Raw genomic sequence first — 21,490 nt, forward strand, 5'->3', positions numbered from 1 at the left:
TCCCCTGGATCAAACACGTGGAATGTTGCTACATTTTGAAATTATTAGTCAATTTCTGGATTTCAGCTAGAGGCACATTTGCGTAAATGCTCAAAACAATCAAATATAACACCAAATTCTGAGCATAAAATGAGAAAAATTAATGCTCCCTTTCTTTTCCCCTTTAGCTTTTATTTACCTGCTTCTTACCTATAATATACGTTTAACTCTTTTTATGGCACTCCTATTTCCTATTCACTTTTACCCTTTCTAATGTCATTAGAAATCCCAAGAATCTTCTCGGCCCTACCTCAGCTTTTTCACTGCCACTTTCTTGCTTCTTATTATCAAGACATTTCAAGAATATCAGCACAAAGTCAATAGAGCCATAAAGAAGCACGAGGCAAAAGAGTTGAAGATTAAACAGCAAATACGAATTCAAAGTAGAGCACATTTACATTTTAGGCCGACTCTGTTAAAATGTAGGTTTGTGAACCTTGGCTGGCGCTGCTAAATTTCCCTTATCTACATGAACGAATGGTGGAAGAGAGAGAGAATGGACACAGTAAAAGGACGCGTCTAAATGGATGGTAATTGACAGTGTAGCTCCTCTTCCGGAATTCTTCAGCTGTTACTGATTCTTGATTTTAATGTAAATACTTCTAGAGGAAACAATCTCCAAAACTCAGTTTGATAGTAGAACCATCCAACAGGGGAAAAGATTGTACTACTTCCCATTACTGTTCCCATGCTTGTGGAAGGGCCAAATCTTCGCAAGGCGCTCTAGAACCAATGCACTTTTCGAGAAATATCCAGAGAACCCTTGAGGAGTTGACGGTGGTGGGAAATCTTCAGCCGGCATGGCAAATGGACGCATCAGTTTTTCCATGTTTGCCAATGTAAGATATGAACCGACTTCTTGAAGCCTTTCAGGACCCATTATTGGCAGTGTGTGCTCTTGATGCAATGAAGCAGCTATCTCATCATTTACCTGCAAATTAACCATGGTACGAAAACAAGCTGTAGTCTCTTTCATCTTCAACATCATCACTCAAAACAATTCTTATACGGACTAATCATTTCTAAACACAACTTTGCAAAGACAATAACAAAAAAGAGATGACATGACTAATACCTCTAGTGGTGATAGATCGGCACCACGGCTAAAAGTCAGCTCTATGCGGAACCTTTCAGGGTCTTCCAGAGCCACCTGCGTCAAATTTAAATAAAATATGAATCCGACAGACATCTATCAGGAGTTTCACATCAGACGAAAACGTTGTTACATCACATGTTGCTACAATGCTAATCAAGTGTAAATCCCAGAGAGTCTTTGGCCAAGTTTACTTATCCTGAAAAGCAGCAAATAGCTTCCATATAATTAAGGTACACCAAAATACTGTTTACTTATCCTGCCTTTTTCATTTTCTTTGTTCTTCAGAAGGAAGAAGATGTACGAACCTCTGTGTTCTCGAACATCCTCAATACAATATAACTCATGTAATCTAGCTCCTTGGTTCTGCACAAGCGATCCAAAGCATTATCGCACACAAGGCTGTCCTCTCCTTGAAGAGACTCATCCAGGTTGCAATAACGAAGAACATTCATCAAGGAATGGATATGCGACTCCTGTCAAGTCAAACAATCAGTAAACTAGAATTGGAGAAAGGAAGATAAGGGGAATGGGGGAGAAATTCTAAAATAGAGAGTAACAGTAAGCAAAATGTTAATAGCACCACAGTATCTAACAAAAATCTAATGATATCAAACAAGCAGAGTTGATATAAGTTCAAACAGAGAAATACCACATTGCATACATATTATATTGTTACATATGACAGAATTAAGTCAACTGAAGAAAAATGAGAAAATTCTTTTCCGTGATGGATTATTCTCGTTCATGCATCAACTGTTTATAAACTCCAAAGTTTGAATTAACCATCCATATTTGATATACAGAAGTTGATTCAGTGTTTGCTCTTTGTTAATTAGTTTTTACAATAGTTAAGTTAGGTGAACCATCTCAACTAAAATGTTAAGCTAAAATAGGACATTTTATTTATTTATTTATTTATTCTGATATTCAACATGCTGCTCCCGTGCGAGCCAAAAAAGTTTCTTTGAGCCAAAAACACGTACATCAGCCAGAAAATACAGTAGAATAACAAGAAAATTCACTTGCAAGTTTCCACTTACTGAAGTAAAGTATAGGCGTGTTCGCACATGTCTCTCAGGTGTTCTGACATTTGCATACCTGAAAAAGGTAAATCACAAAATAATCAGATACAATACAATAAAGTACTTCACATTCTTGTCTTGATTTACAGACACATTCTAGATAAACACAAAAGTAATACTACGAATTACAAGTTCACCGAACATCTAATTAAGTGAATAAAAGGGACCACATACTTTGGATCTAAGCGATACTTAGGCTCTTTGTCATCATCATCATCTTGATCCATGGATCTCTCACTATTGAAGCTAGTTCTTCTAGACTCTTCATTACGAGTGTGAGGCTTGGTATGATACTCTGTATCTTCCTTTGTTGTCTTATTCACTGCCAAATTGTCTTGACTACCTTTCAACTCAGCCACACTTAGAGCTTCTTCACGGGTATTCCTTAGATCAATCATAATTTTACCCAACAGGCGGCGAGCAATCTGAATGAACAACTCGTAGATTATACATTGATGTCTATATAAGCTATCACTACCGTACAAGGCATCCAAATAAATGCAAACAAATTGCACCACGCTTCTTTTATTACATTCTGGTAGGAAAAGTGAGTAACAAATAGTGGTGGGCCCAAGATAAGTAAACTGGGGAGGAGGAGAATTATTATTAAAAATAATTTTCAGATTTTCGAAAAGCTTAAAGAGTAAACATTTAGTTCAGGAAACTGAGTGGACAGCAGCCACAGCCAAAGCAGCATGTAAAACGGCAATAATTAGTAGTCTCAAATCCTTATGGCAGACCAGTGATAAGACACGAGAAGCTCTGAGCTGGTGAGCCAATTGATTTAGCAGTCATGGACATTAATATTTGACAAGATGTGGAGGGATAACTGACAAGCTACTAGAGATACCTAATATATCAACCAGGAAATCTCAAGCAAAACACAACTTAGCCAGATTTATTTGATAATAATAGACTCCATTCAGATTAAGATATGAAATCTAAGGGTGCCACAATAGCAGTGAATAGGGTGGTACAAAAAGATATAAGGTACTTCCCTCTATCCAACAATAGGTAGACAAGAAAGAACGCATGAAATCGTTCGACTACAGATAAAGCGAGACACTGAGAAATGGACCTGGCTCTGAATGGAAGAAGTTTTACCTTTGATCCAATCTTTAATTTCTGCTTTGGATTTATCCCGTATTCATTTGGAATAACGCCATCTGCAAGTAGCTGAAACTCAAAAACAATCATTCTTTCTTTTAGAAGTGGGTAATGATAACTCTAAACATTGCAAAACCCTTGTGTATTTGAAAAATAAAATTTCAGGAATATTGGAGACAACAGACTCGTAGCCTAAAGACCTGGAAAAGTAGCAATGCCATATAGAAGTGTTGCTACAGAGAAAATTGTGATAGTTAATATGGTGCCAGACTTTAATAAATTGTTTTGGATTCATTTGCTCTTTTTTTTTTTTGGGTGTGTGTGTGTGTGGTGGTGGTGGTGGTGTGTGTGTGTGGGGGGGAATTCTTTTTCTGAAGAAGCTATTCATGTTTGTAGACTGTAGTTGATCCTCATTGTACCTGAGCAACCTTAAAAAGTTCATTCAAGCCCCCTAGATTCAGATGTGAATTGTGCAAAAGGTCATACCTGTAAAAATTATCAATAAGTTCAAAAAACAACTTAAGACAAGGACATGAGAGACAAAATAGAAGCCTGAACATGCTCTTTCAATGGCATTTTGCTATACAAAAAGGTAAAAAGTATTTTGCATTAACCAAATATGCTATGAATGCTATCGAGTTCACTTACTTGCACGAGTCATAAACATCTGGAATTTGCGTGATATCAAAACGACTGTAATTAAATAGAGAGTGTTAGGGGAAACACCAAGAAGGAACCAGTTTAATCCACAATGAGCAGATCAGTGAAGATTAGAAGGAGGACAATCCCAACAAATTAGCATCTGGGCAGCGAAGGTCCAAAAACAAAGTTCAAGCTCAGTAAGGAGTAAGATTAAGCTAGCAAAATCTTACTCTTTCCGTTCGTTATATAAATCCCTCTCTAGTTTTCTCCATCTTGCATACATGAGTAGAAATCCCTCGCTGCCACAAGGTAAACCCGCAGCAATACGATCAACATCAATATTTATTTTACCAAGCGCTTTAGCTTGATCATAAGGTGGAATTACATCATATGGGCTTGCCTCTGCAAGTTCTTCATCCTCATCCTTAGCGAGAAGCCTTACTTGCTCTGTCACCTTCTTAGTAAACTTCACCTGATTGCAAGAGACAGATTAACACAGAATGAAACTATGGAATGATACCAAGCAACATAAAAGAAGGAAATGGCGCCAAAGAACCAAATTCAAATGCTTGCAGTATAGTTCACTGAAATCAGTGATTCAGAACAAAGGATTTCACTGAGAAGGGAAAAAAGTACAGTTCAACGAGAATCAGAAGGAATTACAAGATGAATCATGAGCTTTAAATTGATTTTCACTAGAAGCTTGATCAAACAGGAGATACACATTAAGACTTACCAATTTGGGCAGAAGTTCAGATGCATTAGGAGGGAGTCCTGCTCCATCAACCATCCAAGGTTTCTCTGCTGATCCATTGTTATGAAGAGTCCTTGTTCCAGAAGTAATTATGTCATTCAACCTTGCCTAAACAGAACAACGGGACAGGTATGTTAGCAGCAGAATGTAAAAGCATTTCTGTAAGTTGAAAGATCCTGAATATGTAAACAGGATTATACTCAACTGTTACAATACTCTAATACCTTTTAGTGCTTCAAGTAATTGCCAAACATTTTCATCTATAGGAATTAATGGAGTCTTTGTTTTATATAACAACATCAACCAGAAAATACTTTTTTATGGTGTTAGACCATATAGTTTCAAAGGTTCTCATAAGCTTTAAATACAAATGAAAAAGCAACAAATCGCAGCACATGCCTAGTCCTTCAATGTCAGTTTCAAGTGAGACTTTTAAATTTTCCAGTATAATGGATAACTAACATCCACTGAGCCAAGTCGTTATAAAGAATACTAAGTCCATCCACAGGTTGACCTATCTGATCCAACTACGTGACCTAAAATGGCAAGATAATAGCTGCTATGCTCCTTTGCCTGCGAACAGGTAATTTTGGTATCCCTGTTTCTGTCTAAAAATATAAAAAAAAAACATAAGACACCACATTGAATTTCATATTCACAAAATTTCTAGCCAATAGCCTAACTTGCCCTGCTCAAACTATTTTCATCCCCAAGGCTTAGGTAGATGAGAGGAATTCAAAGCGCTTCCCTTGTACCACAATATTGGAGAGACTGTTAGGTACTTAGGTCATGGTCATTACAGAAGCTTCCACAACATGATTTTTTTTCTAATTATCCTGACCCAGAAGCAACATGGTCAGTGAGGATTCATATAGAGGATGGGAGCTGTAATTGTTGCTTATATCCTGCCTCAGGCAGTAAATATGAAACATTAGGGTTTCTGTCCCCAACTTTCATCCATTTAATATTTGATTTCTGAAAAAGAGACTTCCCTTGAAAGATGATTAAATTCTTTAGGCAAATGAATTCAAGTTTTCATGAAAAAGTTGGATTCAATCCTTAGATTTATCTTTGGCAAAGTTAAATCAGAAGAAGGCAAATTGGCAAAGTTAAATCAGAAAAAGGCAAGTTCATGGAACCAATGACACAACTTATACCAAGGTAATGATCATATCAGACACTTGCACCAATAGCATCAGATTTGAAATGGAACTTATCACTGTTTAGAATCAAACTAACACTATGGATTGAAACAATCACAAAGTTGAATCAACACTAGCTGGAGATTTTCCAATGTGCTTGTAAATTTGAACAAAGTGTAAGGAAAAGAAAACCTTAGCATCTTCCATTTCGATACTGGCACTGTCAAGTCCATCAAGCATTGAAGAATCCTTGCTAACCAGCGACACCTTCAAACAAAGAAGAAAACACATGGTCCAATCATCTCAGTTGTAAGAATCCAACTCTAGAAGTATACCCTGTAACATCATACAAACCAGGATAGGTGTCAATTGTCCTTCCAAGTCAAGTAGACCTTTAGCAAATGCAGCTGCAGACATCTGCCGAAATATCATGCATAATGCAAACTCAACATTAGAGGACAAGGCAATTGGTCAAGGACAAGAGTAAAAAATTTAGATCATTGAACAAAACTAGAGTTCTAGTATGAGAAAATATCAAACATCAACCAGAAGAAAAAAATTAGAAAACAAACAGATAAAGCTTGATACTTAAGACCACTAAGTAATTCTTGAGCAAAAGCAAGGAATTAACCTGCACACGGCCCTCATCGGAGCTGTATATTTTTAGGTCATGGCGATATGTACTATGGAGGCGAAGGAGGCCTGTACCTTCACCTGTGTTACAAAGCAGATGGAAATTAAGCAGCAGATTCACTGAGCATACCACCCACTCCACAACACCCAGTTCGATCAAATAGGAAAAAGGGGATATCCATCAAAGCATTAAGTCGCGTAGCTGCAAATCTTTGATACACCATTTTTGAAAGATGATCCAAAATGAACTTTTCCACTACTGTTAAATTAAAAATGCTTCAGCTGGAAGTAGTTTATCTGAAACTTTCTTAAACCACATTTTGCAAAAGGAAGATGTAATTTTGGAGAAAACTTTGGGAAGTTAAATGAAAGATGGGAAAGGGCACCAGCCAACCTGGATACATGTTATTACGGAAGTATCTTCCGAGCTCTTCAGCCTGCCAAGCAATTTCATCAAAGCAAGAAAGGAAGGTTAAGACTATATTTAAAAACCTTCCTATCACAAGGAAAATATTCACTTCAACAGGCCGAGCTAGTTCATAATATATAAATCATTTTTACGCATAATAGAACCTGCTTTCTGCCAGCATGAGTGAGAACACCTCCATATTTTAGAACCATAAGAGCTTCAACAGGCCGTTCTTCTTCACCTTCACCATTTGACTTGGCAACTTTAGCCCACTTTAGTGGCTTTAGCTGAACTTTTCTATAAATTCCAGAGAAATGTCCCCCCTGTCATCCATATTTAACATTTTTAACAATCAAAACAAACTGAGGAAATTGAAAGCAGAAGCATTTTTGTATAATATGTCTTTTTGGAATCTAGTACTGGAATTTTTGGGAAAAAACATGCCAGCACAAAAAAAAGACAGAATTGGAGAAAGCAAAACCAGAACAAGATACTGGCTACCATTATACTTGCCATAACATTCACCTTCACACCCTGGTCCCGTCTACCTCATCCGTCAACCCAAAAATATTTTTGATGAACCAAAGATCAACCAGCTCAAGAGTCTCTGACTCTTACTATTTTCCCCTCTTACCCTAACAGGACACCTTTTTTGCACATTCTACTCCTCTAACAACTGCATGCCACCACTAGCCGCAACATTCTACTGGTACTACTTAGCCAATAACAGTGATCATTAAGTAAAACAGAATGTAACAAAGATGATGTATAGATGTTTTGAACTAGGTTAACTACATAGCTTGGTAACAGTTACCAAGGTATATACTACGCCGTAATCATGTTATGGAAGCAATTAAGTTTATGTTGCAGATGAAATGACTTAAAGATCTGTACTTCATGATAATAGTAAAAAAGTAAGAATTCTTCCTCCAAGATCAGAACTGATTCTAATGTCAAATTTCCTGAACATTAGTAAGGCAAAGAAAACTATGCAAAGAACTTCCAAACAACAATTTCATCCCCGTTCCTTATGCCAGAACAAAATCCTTAAATCATTTTTTGGAAGACTGCAAAAAATCAGGAATTGTCTTATTGTATTGGGATTTTTCAATTTTTTTTCTTTCAAGCGTAAGAGGGATCCCTTATTTCCCAATATACAAAGATATTCTCCAATTCCAATTGGAACTCCTGACATAGGCCCAAATCTGAATTACAGGAGAAGGGAAAGGAACTATAGTAATGAAAAATAATTCAAATAACTATAATCCAAAATTTAACCTTTCAAAAATATCCTAGATGGTGAAATATTTTAGATTATATCATCATTCATCAGTGAGATCAATGATTTTTTTCTCTTAAAAGGTTGAGAATAATGTGAAAGATCACGAGTCATTTTCCTTCACATATGAGTAATGCAGTCTGCTAAGGCCCCAACTTTTTTCTAAATTAAAGGAAAAAAAGATATGAAAAAAGTTCAAGCCCGCATAGTAAATTTATATAGCCCAAGACTATCATTATTCTAATGAGAAATGGATACACCATCAATTGTAGACATGTATATTTTTATAATATTTTCTCCAACATCCAGACCCCAGTTGTGAAATTACACTGGGTATGTTGTTGTTGTTGTTCTTCTACATGTTTACCAACTTATAATATTGCATGTGCCAAATGCATAGTTCAAGAAATTCATACTGACCTCCTCAAGAACAGCTTTTACTTGACGAAGTTTCTCAGCATGCTCAATGTCTTCAGCTTCACTATCACTTTCCCGACCAGGCCTACCACAAGAATGAGCAAGAAAACCATGTTTGCTTCAACACAAATTCCATCAGCAAATGACATTCTTTTAGCTCAAGTACATTACAACATTAACCATAAGACAAAAGAAAACTAGAAGTGAATCAGGACAAAATTGAATAAATTGGATCAGTTGTTATTGTGATCGTATATACAAGAGTAACCCCCCTTCACTATACATTAGTTTTAAAAAAATATCTTTTTTCTTCAGGTTCCCTCAGAACCAGGCCAGGAAGAGGTGAAAGTAATAATCATATATAACATAAGCTCTCAAGCTTTTGCTTTTTTAATAATGCACCATCCAGTTGCCATTTGTCAATAAAAACTTTTACTGAATCAAAAATAAAATAAAATCATATATAACATATCCTATGTAGTTTCAGAACATTGACTTCAAAAAGTTATGATGCACTAACGATCAGTATAAGGTACAGTTTGAGCATAATCGACGATTAAATATGAGCTGAAGAGATCAATGTGATTTTGTATGCTCTCTACGAATCAGAGTCTCACTAACCTAGAACGTGGCACTAAGGCTCTGGTGGCATCCAAAAGATCTTGCAATTGCACAGCAGTTTTAAGCTTTGTCTGTGCAAGTTTAAAAGCAGAAGAACAATATTAATTATCTAAGACATCAAAAAGGAGATAAAGAAAAGCAGTTGTACCATAAAAGCAAAGAAGCACCTCTGATCTAGGTTTACCGCCATTGTACTTTAACATCAAATTTAAGAGTTTTTCCTCAGTAACCTTCAACTTCACTTTCTGTTTTGGAGTTCTATCACCACTGTTACAGTAGAGAAAAGTTAAGTAAAGGAGACAAATGGATCTAACCAGCAAGGGAAAAAGGCTTAAGGAGCACGTCTTACTGCCGAACAATTGTAACTACACATCGTAGTTCCTCTGCTTGTCCAAATGTGCCGATCAGTCCACTTCCTTGACGTGTTAACCCCTCAGAAGGCTGAACTGGTTCACTGACTTTCCATGGTAAAACTGGTGGGATTGTCGATGAAAGATGTGGAGCTTTTGCATCTAGAAACATCTTCCTCAACACACAAGTAGCATCGTCATAGTACCTTTACTCGGCCATCGTTGCAATAACTATCTTTTAGAACAAATCAAATAATGCACAAACTGAAGATAGTACCAGTCATAGAGCTGCTACTATTGTAATTACACTAACCATAGAGTTTTAGTGGTGTCAGTAATGATATAATATACACCAACAACACTAACACCAAAAAGGTAGGAAAAATCTATAAACCGAAAACACATGCAGTATGAATGAAGGCCCAACAGGCATGCAACTTCTTAACATTAAAAAATGATATGAAGTGCAACAACAAATTCTGGTTGCCAAAAAATATAACATGAATCAATTGATGCAGCAGACAGTTCCCGGATAGAAGAAAACTTTTCTCTAAGTATCTTAGTAAAAGTATTCTACCTAGATGCAACAGATACCAGGCAGGGGAAGGGAGGGAAAAAGAGGCATGCATCTGAAGTCAATTAAGGTCATTAATCCGAAAAAGAAAAACAAGATTTTAAGAAGGGAAAAGGTTCAAAAATGTCCTTAACGTATTGGAAATGGTTCAGAAATGCCCTCCTTCCACCTATTGGATCAAATTTGCCCTTCCTTCCACCTTTTGGGTCAAAAATGCCCTTAGCGTTTTAGAAATGATTCAAAAATGTCATTCTTCCACCTATTGGATCAAAAATGCCCTTAACCTATTAGAAATGATTTAAAGTTGCCCTTCCCTCTACCTATTAGATAAAAAAATCCCTTAAAATATTTGAAATGACTCAAAAATTTACTAATTCTAATTATATATATCAATAATTTTTTTAACACCACTTTGACAATTATTTAGTTTTTTTTATTTGTATTCTTTTTTTGAAAAATTCTTGCTTGGTTGTCTTGCCCAATAGAAGTATTTGCTTTAAATAAAATATATGAACTAACGTGTGAATTAACCCGAATGTATGTTGTATAAAAATATTGTCTTAGTCACGGAGAAAAAGAATTTCATTATGTATGCCCATAAAAAGATAATTTTTGTTGAATTTTTTTCTGAGTGTAAATACAATATCAGTTAACATAATTTATACAAAAATTGCAGTAGTTTTAAAAGACTAAAATTGTTAGACAATGGAAAAAATATATAACTAAGATGGTAATAGAAGTAAAATGAATTAAAAAGTTGAGTTTTAATTTATTCAAATTCGAAGGCTAAAAAGAATTTTTTAAAATATTTTGATGTTATAAAAATATTATACAACAACAACAACCCAGTGAGATCCCAAAACGTGGGGTCTGGGGGTTATAAAAATATTATATTTATTGATAAAATATATTAAGATCGCACGAAATGCGGACATATTAAATAGTATTTAATAATTGATAAACATACTTTTAGGTATAAGGAGGGCAAATTTGAACCATTTCTAATAGGTTAAGGGCATTTTTGATCCAATAGGTGGAAGGAGGATATTTTTTAACCATTTCTATACGTTACGAGCATTTTTGGCATTTCTGAATCATTTCTAATATGTTAAGGGCATTTTTGAACCTTTTCCGTTTTAAGAAAAAACTACATGTGAACCTATTGGTATTGATATTGATATGTTCGCTTTTCACATTTATTAGGTTCAAGTATTTCCTTTGTAATTTCAGTGAAAAGATGACTTTTTACAACCTACCCAATCAACATGTCTCCCTTTACTCCTTTTTAAGGAAGAAATTCAGTTCTAATTCTATTCTCTTTTTCAACTTCTGGTTGGGGTAGGAGTGGTATTTCTAAGACTCAACAACTACCTCAATCCCAAAGTAGATGGGGTCAACTACGTTTTAACGCTAAATATAACATGGAGTACCTAACACTAAATGTTCTCCACATTAAAAGTTGACATCGCTTAAATGTAACTTCCGCTTCCATTGTGCTTTTGTTAGATTTGCATAAGCTCTGAAAGATGTAGGTCTTGTGAGCTGACTTCTTCTGCGTGACCTTAGGTCAACTTTGTACTCTTTTCACACCATTAATCATCATATTGACACACCTAGAGACCTGTGTTATCTTTAGGACTACCTTAATTATGAACTCATCGAAAAAAAATCTTAAAGCACTGGTTAGATTGGAGTATATGTTCATTTAATTGATATTTGAGGAAAATGAAGAAACTTACTTGTAAGAGTTCTTCACAAAGCTCCAGCCATTTACATCACAAACATATGAACGCCCCTCACTACGCAATAGATCGAAGCCACATACCTGAAAGGGGAAGGGTAATTTCATTGCTTAATTTTCTTAGGGCATGGATAAAACAGCAATAACTTAGTCAACATTATCAAAGAAAAGAAAAAAGGAAAAATTAGCTAGTGCATATGCTCCAGATCCTTAGATCTTCATGTATCTCTAAGCCCCAATACAAAAATACTCATGTTTATTTGGCGGAGAAAGGAAGAGAAAAGCCATAAATCCAGTTGTATATAGATTACAGTATAATATCTCATAAGTGTGGTTGACAAGGACATCAGTGTCATATATCTTCTGCAGTTGGACTATATGCACTGGCCTAAAGAGATTGGAGGCAAAGAAAGGAAATTTAATTGACTGTGAGATAGTAGGCAGTCAACCTACTCAAACCATGAAATGAAGTAGAATATGAGGAAATATCAAATAATGACATGATATGTCATAGAGAATGATGCTGCTTAACCTCTAACAGGAGGGGTTACCGAGGATGACGATGAGACTACCCAAAATAGCTGCAACAGTTTCCACCATGCTTGTTGAAGGTAAAACAAAAGCATACACCAATATGTGTTGACATGTATTAGTAAACTTAGGCAACTTACTGCTTGCCTAAAGGCTATGCAAACTTCTCTGGCCATTTGCTTCTCTGCAGGGGTAAGTAGAACAGGATACCGAACCTGCCAAATGAAGCAACTTTCAACATATTGCTGAATAAATTTCTATAGCAACTTAAAGTGATTGCAACTGACTATTTTACATATTTTATTCTAAATGCTGAAAAGATAATGCTGAACCTCAGACATTTCCATCTTAGAGGAAGAGAAGCTCAGTACTTTGAAGTTCTTTTGTTTTCTTTTTTCTTTATTAATTTGGTATTCTTTTGCCCCAATCCCGAACCAAACCCATCCCTTCCCCAGAGAAACAGTGGTTTTAACTAAAATCCTTAGCCTAATAGTTGGATGTATTCTCTTTTTAAGTTTGCTTATAAATCATCACTCTGATAAGTGTGTCTCTCACACAGTCCAAGACAAAGATAAAATCTAAAGGACAGAGAAAATGATACTCTGTTTTTTCTGTTCTTTTCTTTGTTATTCGGCAACAGGCATCCAAATTACAGGAAGACTTATGTTGAAGAAACAACTTACTTCTTTCCCATCAGGATTTCTCATAACAACACCATCAACAACAGGAGATTTCCTTGCCTCTGCATGTGCATAATCTGGACCAACTGTATACACCTACATAAATACAAAAAGAAAGCTCAAATCATGGGATAAGCTACAAAATTTTAACGCAATGCAAAAACATGTGCATGGTTACTCCTATCTACAGAAGATGCTTGACATGTTTAGACTTATGAAACCAAGTCGGGAAGCTATGATCTGTTATGAAAGTTGCTATACATCTAAGGTATGCAACATTTCCCTTCTATTTTATTTTTTAGACTATGAGGGTTGGACGGCACAAATGTACATGCAAAAATAAATCCATTCCTTTCTCTCTCTCAACCCTTCCTTCCCCGCCCCTCCCTTATAAAAAAGAGTTCAAAACGGAACATTTTATTTGATAAGTGAATGAAAAGGACCTTTTAACTTATGCCAAAAGAGTAACACCTATATGTGTGTTGTCAATTGATAATCATGTCAGTATATGAAATTGAATCTTGCGTTCCTGAAGTCCTATTATACATGAGCAAATGTTTGAACAACTCTATAGTATATCCTCACTAAATCAAATCCTTACACCAGTCATAACAAGTGTCTTATGCTCTAAGTTATTAGTACGCCTTTTAGTACTATATTACAATTATGTGCAACGATAGCTCAACTGGTAGATCCGAGTAAACCGAAAATGAGGACGACCTCAAGCCGCATAGGTATTGTTCAAGTATACTTTCATCATAGACCAGAAACAAGCTAAAGTCTGCTTTCCAATTAAAGAGAAATCATTCACTCAGGGATACAGAAGTATAAACTTAGAAACCTTAACGTCTGTTCCTCCTGTGGGCATGAATTCCTCATATATGTAGGATCCTTCACGTCTTACTCTTCTAACCTCTGGATGGAACTCACTTGAGCGGTTACCAACCTGAAGGAAAAGAAAGAAGTGAAAATACATCAATTAAAATTACATATTCTAACACACCATCAGTGTTGATGGTCATAATCCAACAGTAAACGTAAACTATTATTGAGATAAGAGATGATATGTGTGGACCTAGAAACCTAACATTTAATGCTGAAAAAATCATACTGCTTTGCAAAGCTTTAAAGCCTGCGAATTTAAATAAGATGCAGAATTGGTTTTATAGGGTAGACAACACCTCTCATTAGGAGGCAAATTGATTCTGATTAGCAGTGTGTTGGACTAGTACAAACTTATATGATGCCATTGTTTATTGTACCCTCCAAGGTAGTTAATACTTTGGAAAGTGCATTAAGGAGAATTATGAATTCAAACAAAGGAGAAAAGTAACACAAACTATCTTTGTTAAATAAAGCAAATGGTGCGCCAGGACAGTTATTGTTCTCATGCAGTTGGAGTTGGGGAGCATATCAGGATGTTTTGGCCTCAACTCTGCACTAAATTAAAAGTCAACAAAGTATGTGATGTCAGATGAATAACTTTTTGGCAGGACCCATGGTCAGGTCATCCTCCACTTAAAGAGAAGTTAGTTCACCACATACAGACATCAGTTTACACCAACATATAGCAGGAAATAGACTGGTACGTTTCTAACGAGGTTATGATTGGGAGATTAAAGGAGCTAGAAGATGTGTAGCCACTCTCTAACACTCCCGATTCCTTGATTTGGACAATCATAAGTAATGTAATATTTACATTGGAATCAAGCTCAAAGAATTTCAGGAAGTACTGAGATATCAAAGTGGCTGTGGAAAATGATTTGGCGAATTAATGTCACTATAAAGTGGCATGTTTAGTTAGGATGTTAGCAAATGAAGCTTGTCCCACAGAGGAAAATTCATAAAGGATAGAGATGCACATTTGTAAGTGTTACACGAGTGACACAAAATGGATAACATTAGATATCTTTTTCTGCAATACAAAATAGTTCTTCAATGTGGAATTTGTTTGTAATCTTTTTTGGGATGCAAAGAGTAATTAGATTGTCAAAGAACTCTTGATGTGCTAGACTGGTTATAAGGTTTAAGAAAAACAAGAATTTTCGTTGGAAGCCATTCCAGCCCATATGTATTGGGGGATATGGGCACAAAGGAACAAGCAATTTATCACAGGAAAATTTACAGTTGCCCAGATTCTGAAACATAAATGCCTTAGCAGGCTTGCATTCTGGTTGAATTTTCTAACGAATAAGAAGAGGTTACTCTTTTTTGATAACTATACATATGTTGTTTCCAGCTTCGAAACTCGGTGGATAATGGACCCACCCTCTACCCGTCTCTACTTAATTACAAGACTTGGTGCATCATCGAGGATTCGAACTCGTATGTGTGCCTACCACAGATCTCTCGACGTACTGCCTTTGCCAACGAAGCTACCTATTCAGTGATGAACTAATTGTCCTTCTAATGGAATGTGCGTTAGTGTCTTGATCCCCTGCTTAACCTGAAATGAAACCTCTCAAACCAGGGAAAGATTAAACATCGGGTTCAACCAAAGCGCCCTACAGTCAAATATGAAAGAAAGATATTATGCTAAATTTTCTTAGCTCTTTACAGATTGAACATATCTGTAGTTGGAAAAATTTCCCAATAGTAAGTAGTATCCAACACTATTACTGTTTAGTTCTTATGATTAAATAAAATATTTTGCTCAGAAGGTTCAGATATTTGGAGGACAGGAGGTTGAATACAAAGGACTTTTACAACAAGCAGTTGCAATATCATACACAAAGGAAAGAAAGCAATTCCAATTTTCTTTTAAATAATACGTTACCTTTCGGAACAATTCCTTCATTCCCCCGCCAGCCGAACTAGGATAGTAAATCATTATTCTATGGTCATCAGCTACATAAAAGCAAATAAGAGATTGATCTTTCCCATCCTGAGTGGTATTTTCACAATATCAGAAGTACAGCATATTCACAAGCAGACAACATCAAGTCATCAACAACCATTCCATAGTTCAAAAAGCCCGGAGTACTAATAGCACTCATCGTATGAAAGTTAAATAAAAATTCTTTGAAATAACCAAACTGAACTTTTAAAACAGCATGTTACCAACAACCACCTAACAACTATGAAATCTTAACCAAGAGGCATCTTGTTTTTCCGACTATTTTGATACCACCAAAGTGGTTACTTATCAAAAACTAAGAGAATATGAATCCTATCTTCTCATCAAACTGGCAGCCTGCCAAACCACATACATTTACTTCTAGATCAAACAATATGAAATAACAATCATCCATGGAAAAGAGAGACTGACCATTGACAGGCTTTTCCACAAAAGGCTTCCAAAAGCGATTCCCATGAACTTCAACAAAGTCATCTTCTTCAACAAAATAATCCAAATGTTGGTCAGGTACTTCTCTGTGAACGCAAGCATACCTTGGCACAGGGATTCCAAACATCTCAAGACGCTGAATTTCCCCAATCAAAATGGAAAGGAAAATATTAGCATAATTTATAGAAGGTCAGTCTAAACAAATGCACCCCCACCAGGGTAGAGTTGCCGACCCAATGGACTATTTATAAGCAGCTTCTTCATTTCACATGTAGGCTAAAGTGGAGAGCTCAACAACTTGAAGCAAGAAATCTTGGAATGGCAATAGTTGGAAACATATGTCCAATTAAGTCGATTCCTATATCGTTTTGATATTGCAAGAGTGTTCAATGATGAAATAAATACTATTGCAAAACAGTCGGACATATATGATGGTATAACTTTTTCTAAAAAAGAACCAACATACTCATGAACTCTTATAGAAGACAATCCACTTCTTTAGAATCTTTGTAATTTGTACGTATCTACATGAGGAAGCTTCATTCGATGACCAAGCATAAAACTAGAACATGGTTAGTAAGGATTCATATTGCTAACCTCATGTTTGGGATTGAGGTGTAATAGTAGTTGTTGTATTGGACAATCTTAGCACCTAATAATAAATATTCTTTTATGTTGGAAGTATAACTCTCAGCATTAAGAAAACAGAACGACAGCCGCAAATGAAACTACGGGGCATCATACCTCAGCCATTACAAATACCATTGAAAGAACCCAACAATTAAAACAAATAAATCAGAGGAAAGGCTGAATAAACATAGGAGGATTTTTTTAGAGCTGCAAGAATTCTCCTTATAAAAAAATAAACAAACTCAAAAGATATTTCCACTTCCCCTGAATGGAAAAAATAACCAAAAACTGATACATACCTCGTATACTTTCCTCCGATCATGAAGAAGGTACTGTGGTTCCAATTCATTCACAAGGAAAGGCCTAAGACAGAGGAGATAATAAAGCATCATAAGTTGTGCACTGTGATGGCAAGGTTTATATAATTGTGTTATATATTTCTTCACAACTTTTACAGGGAAGAACTAAAGAATTTTGTCCAAAAAGAAGGTTCTGTTAAAATGCCAAACTCCATCATTACAAGAGATATTTATCCTTGGAGCGTCACAACTCTAACAGTATCAGATCTTCTTGGTCTTGGGGCCTTGTCTAGAGAAAAGTAACATGACCTCACAGTTATTTCATTATTACAAATACCAAAATTTCATCTGAGGAGGAGAGATTGTCAAACAGATCAATAATAATTCCCGCAAAACCCGAGGAGAGATTGGCACATCATCTCGGTGGGAAAGGAAGACGGAGATAATGAGGAATAAAAAAGAGCAACACAGCTAAAAGCAAAAAGCTCGCAACTTTTACTTTCATATTTTTAATTTTGATAAAGCCTATCCTGCATTATTTACTATCCGTGAACTCCTAATGAGTGCTTCAGATCTTCCAGCCAATCATTTATAGCTTGCCAGAAGAATCAATCACAAACAACAGAGTTTACACTGAAACACAGTATATGTTGCTGTCAAATTTTAGGAGCCAATAGATTTAAAAAGGAGATTGACAATCAATTTTATATGGCTACAGACATGGACTGGACTTGTAATAATCAGAGGAAAATCCCTAACACCAATGTTGCAAGCGTGCTAAAGAAAATTTATGTCTGTCAAAATAGCTATTCAGAGGAAACAAAATGGCACAAAAGTGAAAGCGAGCATGCCTGGACATTGAAACTACATTGTGGAAAGGATGGATGAAACTTACTTTCTTAATGAAGCATATGCTTCTGCCTTCTTCAAAGGATATCCACTGGAGTAGAAGGCAATCAAGCAGTCGCATAATGGCCAGCTGCCACCATAACATGGTACACTGAATTAACATGACGCATAGTATATAGTATATAGTATATAGTGCGGAAGGAAGACGGAGACGTTGCAAACTTAATAGCTAATTACAGACACAATTTGTCATGGAAAAGATGCATAACAGATCAAAAAATAGAGATCATAAAATACGAAGAAGCTCCCGGGATAGGTACCTCTCAATTGGATCTTCAAGAATAGCTTTGTCTCCAAAGTACACAACCTACACAAGTACAGATAATATACTCTTAATAACAAAAGAAAATACACATTGCAAAATCAGTATAGAGATGAATACCTCAAATTCCCCAAAACACTGCAGTCTTTCAAGAATCTGTTCCATTGGCGCTGAAAAGACCTAAATTTCATTGAACAAAGGGAAAAAGAATCAGTGTGTCTGCTCGTAAGCTAACAAGTGATACACTGGTAATGGTGCATGCTCTGCAATTGCAACCAAAACATAGAACAGAACCTCGGAGCCGCATTTCACCTTCTTTTCCATTACACAAACACCAATAGTTATCTTCTTCCCGACACTTCCCTCCTCCTTCTCCTTCTTCATCTTCATCTTCATCTTCATCTTCTTTTTCTTCTCTTTCTTCTCTTTCTCTTTCTTCTTCTCTGACTGACAAAAAGCTCCAAGATTTGCGCTTTTCTCAACCCCACTTCCCATTTTAAACAAAACACACACTACCACACTAATTCAAAGAAAAAAGGAAAAAGAGTCCTTTTCTTTTACATGAAAATAAGAGGAAAAAAGAGTCTGAAAGATACCCACAGATTCAAGAATCCCGTGTGGATAAAAGAATAGGAGTAAAATAATAAGGGAAGACCGAAAACTCCACCGTATTATGCATTAATCTATGAGAATCTTGCTAAAGCTTTAAGCTACAAACACATGGAGTCACGAGTACAGGGGAAAAGGCTGCTGGAAACCACCACCAAGATTGTTTTTTTCTTTTATAACTATATTGGTACCTAAATCCTAATGGAGTGGTTAATAGGTATATTTTAATTTGTGGACCGTTTTGAGTATTTACAAATCCACTAGAAACGTCGCTGATGTAGATTTATCTTGGATTCCTGAATATACTTTTTAATAATCGTGATGTCCTAAGTTATTTATATAATTATATAATACTATTAGCTTTATTTACTAAAATTAGAATAAATGAAAAGTTACTACCTAGGAGTATTTGTGTTTATGCTAAAATTTAATTAAAATTTTTTATGATTCTCAATTCAATTCATTAATATATTTCAACTCGAAAATATACATGAGAAAAAGTGAAAGACAAAAAGGAAATTTGGAAAGGGAAGGTGGAATGGTGTTTAGGAGATGGTAATCTTTTAGGATTGGTGCTGCTTTATCCCTGTCACTGTATATTTATAAAGATCCTACTGTCTTTTTGTCGATCGTCATGTTCCATATATATATTTATTTTAAAGAAAAAAGTAGATGAGGTCCCCAACTCGAGGCTTATAATTTTGTCAGTCATTTTGTTTAATACTAGTATGCATTTTGATATTATTTTTTTAGAGAACAATTTATAACCTAATATTTTTTAATACACAGTCTGTTTGGATTGAGTTATGTTAAGTGTTTTTAAATTAAATTTTTTTTTAAAGTAATTTTTTAATATTTGAATAAATTTAAAAAATTATTATAAATATTTAATTTTAAACTAAAATAAATGAAAAGTTATGAAGTAAAAGGCCAAACAGCATCCTCTCATGCCTAAAGTTTAGAGAAGTGCATACTCTGCTCCTATGCTGTAAAAAAGCTTTGCACTTTGCAGGTGTATTCTTTGAAAATGATACAACTTTTTGATAGGGTCCTCCAAATATAAAGGACATCACCTTTACTATCGTTGTATATGTATATGATCCTTTAGTTATATGATGATTCTTTTCATATGAAATTCATTAAATAAAATGTTAAAAAAATTATAAAATTATTTCCTATAAATATAGATGATTATTAGTCACGTCAATACCTTCCGTATTTTAATATAACAGTGCTATTAATAATTTTCGCAACTATATGTTCAGAATGCATTTATTTTAGTACTTTTATGTTCATTTTTATTTGTCTATTATATTGAAAATAAATATTTATTTTTTATTTTAAAAAAATTAAGACAATTTTTCACTTAATTTCTAATTTATTTTATTATCAAATACATAATATTAAATTTAATATATTCAAAAAATGTTATAATATATTTGTGTTTTTTTACTTCTTAAAAATACGCAAAATCAAATATAAAAAAGTAAATATAAATGGAAAGAGCAATTATTAATACGTTATAATGACAATAAACGATTTAAATTTAATTGAGGCTCCAGTTCTGACACCGGAAGGAAAAACGAAAAAAGAAAAGTAGGACTATAATGGAGTACTGTTTATTCTATTTGTTGATTCAAACTTCAAAGCTATGGTCAAAGGAAAATAGGATTTATAAGATGGCCGTGGTTATTTGGGACCACAAAGGTTAAATCATATCCCTAGAACATTCCCATCTTGTTCTGTTTTAGATTTTGCATTTTAAAATTGCAAAATATAATAAGTACACTGTACATTATTATTTTTTATTTCAATTTATTTGTCAATTTTTTTAAATCTATTTAAAAAATAATATAAGTTTATTTCAATAATTATTTAATGTTAACTTTCTTTGTGTCATATTTAAAATCATAAAATTAAATTATGACATTTTAAAAAAAAATATTGTCTTTAAATTTTATGTCAAGTCATAAGTAAGATAAAGAAATTGTTACGGGAAGAGTAAAGTGTATGACCTTTTTATCTTTTCCTCAATTGCTACTGAGACTTGAAAGTGGCTATAATATCTTTGGGTAAAAATTAACATGTGTTTGATGAGAACTTCAAATTAATAAATATATAATTTATATAAATTGTTATTATCTAATTGTAGGTAATTAAATTATGTTTTTTACTTTATTAAATCTCTTAATTATGAAAAGCTGAAATAATTTGATATAAGTATCCGACAATGGTAAATATTTACTTTATCATCGTATCCACCATCTTCTAATTAAGAAAATAAACATAATTTCTTTTTATTTACGCATTCATGATCTGCCTTACTGCTTACCACTAAATTATCCATCAACCCATTATTATCACATGCTTTTACAACTTTATCATCCCACTGCTATAT

The 21,490-nt window shown here is 34.7% G+C and overlaps 1 protein-coding gene across 3 annotated transcripts; it reads right to left on the reverse strand.

Annotated features, from left to right (window-relative positions):
• Positions 1-373: 373 nt before the first annotated feature.
• Positions 374-19,275, reverse strand: LOC129871978 (inositol hexakisphosphate and diphosphoinositol-pentakisphosphate kinase VIP2-like). 3 transcript variants are annotated; one of them, XM_055946806.1, is made up of 30 exons: positions 18,796-19,275; positions 18,604-18,663; positions 18,482-18,528; positions 18,208-18,291; positions 17,313-17,376; positions 16,366-16,519; positions 15,874-15,944; positions 13,939-14,043; positions 13,101-13,193; positions 12,558-12,632; positions 11,885-11,970; positions 9,571-9,777; positions 9,389-9,488; positions 9,222-9,292; positions 8,604-8,685; positions 7,069-7,227; positions 6,890-6,932; positions 6,494-6,576; positions 6,217-6,279; positions 6,055-6,129; positions 4,703-4,828; positions 4,197-4,438; positions 3,973-4,017; positions 3,744-3,810; positions 3,322-3,393; positions 2,392-2,642; positions 2,176-2,233; positions 1,441-1,608; positions 1,115-1,189; positions 374-970 (listed from the first exon to the last, which is right to left on the reverse strand). In XM_055946806.1, the coding sequence occupies exons 1-30, from the start codon at positions 18,976-18,978 to the stop codon at positions 707-709; spliced, it is 3,273 nt and encodes a 1,090-aa protein (XP_055802781.1). In that variant the 5' UTR covers positions 18,979-19,275; the 3' UTR covers positions 374-706. The 3 variants fall into 3 exon arrangements, with proteins under 3 accessions (XP_055802781.1, XP_055802780.1, XP_055802782.1); XM_055946805.1 differs by having other exon boundaries at positions 18,778-19,275; XM_055946807.1 differs by lacking the exons at positions 15,874-15,944; positions 16,366-16,519; positions 17,313-17,376; ... (2 more) ...; positions 18,604-18,663; positions 18,796-19,275 and adding an exon at positions 15,437-15,645.
• Between the last annotated feature and the right edge of the window lie 2,215 nt (positions 19,276-21,490).

Source organism: Solanum dulcamara, chromosome 11, assembly GCF_947179165.1.
Source record: "Solanum dulcamara chromosome 11, daSolDulc1.2, whole genome shotgun sequence".
NCBI lineage: Eukaryota > Viridiplantae > Streptophyta > Magnoliopsida > Solanales > Solanaceae > Solanum > Solanum dulcamara.